The sequence below is a fragment of the Capra hircus genome, chromosome 9 (assembly GCF_001704415.2).
Source record: "Capra hircus breed San Clemente chromosome 9, ASM170441v1, whole genome shotgun sequence".
NCBI classification, from domain to species: domain Eukaryota; kingdom Metazoa; phylum Chordata; class Mammalia; order Artiodactyla; family Bovidae; genus Capra; species Capra hircus.
Window position 1 is genome coordinate 28,054,642 of NC_030816.1, and position 6,000 is coordinate 28,060,641.

Here is a 6,000-nt window from a genome sequence, read left to right on the forward strand (position 1 = left end):
CATGTCCGACTCTTTGTGACCCCGTGAATCACAGCACGCCAGGCGTCCCTGTCCATCACCAACTCCCGGAGTTCACTCAAACTCGCGTCCATTGAGTCAGTGATGCCATCCAGCCATCTCATCCTCTGTAGTCCCCTTCTCCTCCTGCCCCCAATCCCTCCCAGCATCAGAGTCTTTTCCAATGAGTCAACTCTTCGCATGAGGTGGCCAAAGTATTGGAGTTTCAGCTTCAGGATCAGTCCTTCCAATGAACACCCAGGACTGATCTCCTTTAGGATGGACTGGTTGGATCTCCTTGCAGTCCAAGGGACTCTCAAGAGTCTGCTCCAGCACCACAGTTCAAAAGCATCAATTCTTCGGCGCTCAGCTTTCTTCACAGTCCAACTCTCACATCCATACATGACCACTGGAAAAACCATAGCCTTGACTAGATGGACCTTTGTTGACAAAGTAATATCTCTGCTTTTCAACATGCTATCTAGGTTGGTCATAACTTTTCTTCCAAGGAGTAAGCGTCCTTTAATTTCATGGCTGCAGTCACCATCTGCAGTGATTTTGGAGCCCCAAAATGTAAAGTCTGACCCTGTTTCCACTGTTTCCCCATTTATTTCCCATGAAGTGATGGGACCAGATGCCATGATCTTCGTTTTCTGAATGTTGAGCTTTAAGCCAACTTTTTCACTCTCCTCTTTCACTTTCATCAAGAGGCTTTTTAGTTCCTCTTCACTTTCTGCCATAAGGGTGGTGTCATCTGCATATCTGAGGTGATTGATATTTCTCCCGGCAATCTTGATTCCAGCTTGTGCTTCTTCCAGTCCAGCGTTTCTCATGATGTACTCTGCAAAGAAGTTAAATAAGCAGGGTGACAATATACAGCCTTGATGTACTCCTTTTCCTATTTGGAACCAGTCTGTTCCAGGTCCAGTTCTAACTTGCTTCCTGACCTGCATATAGGTTTCTCAAGAGGCAGGTCAGGTGGTCTGGTACACCCATCTCTGTCAGAATTTTCCAGTTTATTGTTAGCAATAAGCATATAGGCATGTGGACCTAAAATGAATGGTGATGATACTCTTCACCACTCCTGTGTTTCATATCTCTATTTGATTACTGAAATGAATATAAGTTGAAGCTAATACTTAGTCTTTCCTGAAATGATATAAAGTGTCAGAACGTTTCTGAATATTTAGATTATTCCAGCTACTCCATAGGGATAATTACTGACCCTTCATTCCAAGGAAAACTTCCAGGACAATTTTAAGCACAATTATTCCTTCAGAGTAATGTGGATGATATTTCCAGGTTGAAAAAGCATAAAGTATATTTTCAGCCAAAGGAGATTTCTTTAAAGAGGTAATTTTAACAGCTACATAAGCTAAAATAATGCATTTTCCTCCATCTTCCCTGGCTTAATAAACTGTATTCTGATTTTGAAAATGCATTTTTCAATATGTTTTAAGTCCAAATAATTCTCACAATTTCTTAGATCTTTTAAATATCTTCCTGTCACCTTCTGGTAGTGTCACTGCCCTCAACCATATACTTAGATTCTTTATATCCTTCTGAAAAGAACCTTTCTCAAACACACACTGACCGTTTTGCAACATTTAATGCCTCTTTCACCATCTCCGCCCCTGGATGCATACAGCCTGGAGTTCAGAGTGGCATTTTAGGTCCTGCACCCTCTGGCCCCCCATCTCTTTTCAGCCTTCACTGTGGCTGGCCTTCTGACCTTTTATTCACCTAGCATTTTATTAGGCTCCCACCAAATGCTGGTCCCTGTGCTCAGTCCTGAGGAAAGAGTGATGAGACACAATTTCTGCCTTCAGGGAGCCTATAACATGTTAGAGAACCCAACAACTGTGAGACAGTGAGCCATGAGACAGCAAGCCCTATAAAAAGTGCACTGGGAATACAGGGGGAGGGCAAGGCAATAAATACCCTCCAGCTCCTTAGTAAAAGCCAGTGCAGATCCTTACAGGACGGTAGTGGAGTAGAGGAGTGCTTGGTCTCCTTTTGATGACTGCTTTTCCCATGTGATTCATCTTTGGGGGAATCTCTCCCACTGAATCATTATCACCAACACATTGGCCTCAGAGAGGCAGTTGCATCGTTTTATTGCTCTAGCCTAAATATAATCTCCTTTTTTTCCCCCTGAAGCCTCCAAATAACAGCTGAGTCTGGGCTGAACTATTTAAACAAAACCTTCCAGAAGGTTAAGGGAGAAGCAGAAAAGTAATACCATAGTAGGCAACTAGATAATCCGACAAAATAGAACCAACTCCTTCAGAGATATCCTCCTTCCCTGCTGTGGGGCTGCCTCTAGTGGGAGATGCTTTTTCTTCCCTGTCATCACAGAGCACCCCCAGCTTCATCTGAGCTTCCAGAAGCTCAGACACGGCTGGCAAAGTCCAGAGAGATATAGAGATTTCCTCTCCTATTTGAGAGAGACCCTCCATCCAAGCCCTCGTTTCTGGTGCATTACCTTGCCTTGTCTTCAGAAGGATAACACTGGGAATGCCCTTTGGGGAGGCGGTGTCAACCCACAGCCGGTCTGGTTGATGCCTTTGCCCAGTGGTTTCATGGGGAAAGAATATCAAAATACAAGTCCATTCACACAAATGTAGAAGGGATATATGTTGGGAATAGTGCTAGGGAGGAATTAATCACCCTATAAGGGACCCCTAGAGTAGGGGGGAGTCACAGAAAGTTTCATGAGAAGGTGAAATGAGGACTGAAAGTCATAGAGAAGTTAGGCAGATAGAGCACAGTGGAAATCAAAATGAGTAAAATCCGTTTTGGAAGGAGTGAAGAGCCTTTGCAGAGGGACCTGAGGAGTAAGGGGAGTATCCTATCTACCAGTCACTTCGTTGGGCTAGAGCTTAGTGCCCAGGGGAAACGGAGAGTGCAGTGGCTGGAGAAGATGAGACGGCCAGGGCCCAGCTCTCAAAGGGCTGAGGGTGCCATGCTGCTGAGCATGGGCCCCCACCTGAAGGCCCTGGGAAGCCATGCAAAAATTTTAAATTAGGAGCAACATGACGAGGTTTTCATTCTGAAAAAGGCATCTTTTTAGCAGAAGTGAGGGATTAATTAGCAAAGGATGAAAATGAAGGGAGAAGGGCCAGGTAACAAGTGATGGTAACAGCAGGCCGTGAAGTTTTCATCTAAGGCACTGGCAGTACATATGAGCAGGGGATAAATGAATACAAATTCAAGAGATATTTGGAACTTAGATTCAACAAGACTTTATGACTGTTTAGATGTTGGTGGTGAAGTTATGGGAAAATTCTAAAGCAATGATACCTAATAGAACTTTCCACAGAGATGGAAATATACTAGGATCAGTGCTGCCCATTAGGATAGCCCCTGCCATATAGAGCCACTGAGCAGCTGCAATGTGGCCAGTGCAACTGAGGAACTAAATTTAATTAAATGTAATCACCGCCTGTGACTAGCGGCTACCATCCTGGGCAGTGAAGAGCTGGAGGAACTCCGAGGACTTTGGAACTGGTTGGATGGTTGGTGCCATTCACTTCAGCAGAGAATACAAAAAGGAAGATATGGGAGAGGAGACCATGAATCCAAGATGGACAAGTTATGTTTTAAGTGAAGACAGCTCTATGACAGGCAGGTGGCGACTCCTCAATACCAGAAGTAAGGGATTCAAGCTGCGCCAGGGCTGGAGATGTACATTTGGAAGCTTTCAACATGGCGGCTGAGCTGCAGCCAGACCCAGAGTACCATCCCTCCCAGAACACCCTCTGGGCCTCTGCTTGTCTTGTCACTTTCTGCCTTCCTTCAGTCTGCCAAAATCCCATTCAGGGCTTAGGTCAGAAATCCCCACCAACTACCAAAATCAAACTGCTTCCTTGTCCTCTTTGGCACAGTGTGAACAACTGGAAATAGGGACAGGGCCTCATTTATCTTGTGCCCTAACACCTGGAGAGGTGCATACAGTAGGTGCTCATTCAGTGTCTATGAAACCAATTTGGAGAATAGGCTTCGCACCCTCTTTGGACAAAGGTGAGTCTGTCCATTTCTTCCCTGCTCTCTATCCTGAGAATATACTTTTTGTCCTGCTCTGTCATGTTTTCTAACTGGGATGGAAAAAATACATCCCCCACATCAAAAGAAAAAAGAGAGAGATGACTAGCATATGGTCAGCGTCAGCACTGACTGCGTCCCCAAAAGGATCGTGAAATGGAAATCATACCTCGTCAACCACTACTTCAACCCAAACCCTGGCAGGGGGCATAGTCCTATGTTTAGGGCTGGCTCTCTGGCCCCTGCTGCCTTTTTTTTTTGAGTTGTGAGAACCATCAGAAGTCTAGTTCCACTCAGGGAGTTCTGGCTTGTGGCCACTGAATGAGTAGAGACTCAAACTAGCGCGGCTTTGGGCCGCCTTTAATTCATGTGTTCAGTGGATGCCGATGAGGCACCTACTCTGTGCCAGGCACTGAGTAGCACTAAGCGACAACATGATCTCTGCCCTCAGGGAAGAATCAGAAATTAACTCAGGAAGCATAGAAATAGGTGTCAAATTTATCCCTGATCACTCCTATAAAGAAGGGGAACTTGATAGAAGTCAGGTGGGGAAGCAGGATAGTGTCGAGGAAACATTCCCCAAGGAAGTGATGACTGAGTGAGATCCGAAGGAAGCCCAGGAGGTGACCAGGCAGAGGGCGTGGGAGGCAAGAGCAAAGCAGACAGCTGTGGCAGGAAGGGCACATGGGGTGGCTGAGGTGCTATGAGCTGGTCCAGCTGGAGCCGAGAGCAAGGGAGCATGCTGCAGGGCGCCCTGAAGGGGAGCGGGGAGGTGGGTGATGGTAGAGACCTTCGGTCTTTATCCTAAGGATAATGGGAGATTATTGAAGTGGGGAGGTGAGACTACATTAGCATTCTTAAAAGATCTCTCTGGCGGCAGTGAGGATAACAGACTGGGAGAGACCTGGAGCAGGTGTGGAGTGTGATAGAGTACACACATCTAGAGCAATTCAAGATATTTATGACTGAGGTTAATTTAATTTGTAGCCTTAGCTAAGCTAGACAGGACTCAATTTAAGAATGTAAGGTATACGTGAAACTTGACAATTTTTTTTTCCCATTTTTTTTCTCCAATATAGGCAACTGATTGAAGGAACAGACGTTCTTCATCATCTAGAATCAGTTCCAACAGAGAATGAAAGACCAATACAAAATTGTGTAATTACTGACAGTGGAGAGCTTTATGCCTAACTTTCATATCAGTATTTTCTGACAGTTTTATTATTATATATCTGATCAGCTGTTTCTAGATTTAATTAAATGGTGCTTGATAAAATTTAATTTGAAAGCTGTGGCAGACGCTGTAGAGTAGCTCTCCAACACCCAACCCCTCCCCATTTTCCTTTCTTATCTAAAGCAAAACACAATTTTTCAGCTTCCTTTGCGTCGAGTAGCCATGGGATACTGTATCGACCAGTCAGACAGGAGCAGAATGCCAGTGGTCCTGCCCCTTCCCTTCTATCCAGTCTTGAATGCAGAGAGGCTGGAGCCATGAAGGAAAGCCCAAGAGAACAACAAAGGTATCCAAAGAGAACAACAAAGGTATCAGCTCCAGTTCTCCAGCTGTAAGGAACTACCTACGTCTTGACTTCTTACTATAGAGACAAATAGACTACTATTGGTTGATTGGTTGATTTTGTTACTTGTAGCCAAAACCATTAACTTAGCAGCAGTACTTAATGGCCTTGAATCCTAAAACACTTGTAACTATAATAATGCTGCTGTTTATATTTCTTCCCTAAGAAGCTTGGTAAATCAAATATGAGAGGCACTAGAAAAAAATTCATTGTAATATTTGTTTATACATAGCATTCAGAAAAGGGTATGCACTTTGGATGTTTTTATGAGTAGAAAGCTTGTCTTTGAGTCACACCAACCATGTGAAAACCAAGGGCTTGAGTTACAGTCCCTACGGTGGTGGATTCCTGAGATGCTACTGGGGTCCAGTTTTATCAGCTG

At 44.6% G+C, this 6,000-nt stretch overlaps 1 protein-coding gene across 1 annotated transcript in view; it reads left to right on the plus strand.

The window, feature by feature from the left end:
* The window catches only part of PPIL6 (peptidylprolyl isomerase like 6), a 37,180-nt gene extending 31,851 nt beyond the window's left edge, over nt 1-5,329 (plus strand). Inside the window, exon 8 of the mRNA XM_005684638.3 lies at nt 5,121-5,329. Within this exon, the coding sequence (XP_005684695.3) occupies nt 5,121-5,232 (112 nt within the window). The 3' untranslated portion in view covers nt 5,233-5,329. The remainder of the gene's footprint in view (nt 1-5,120) is intronic.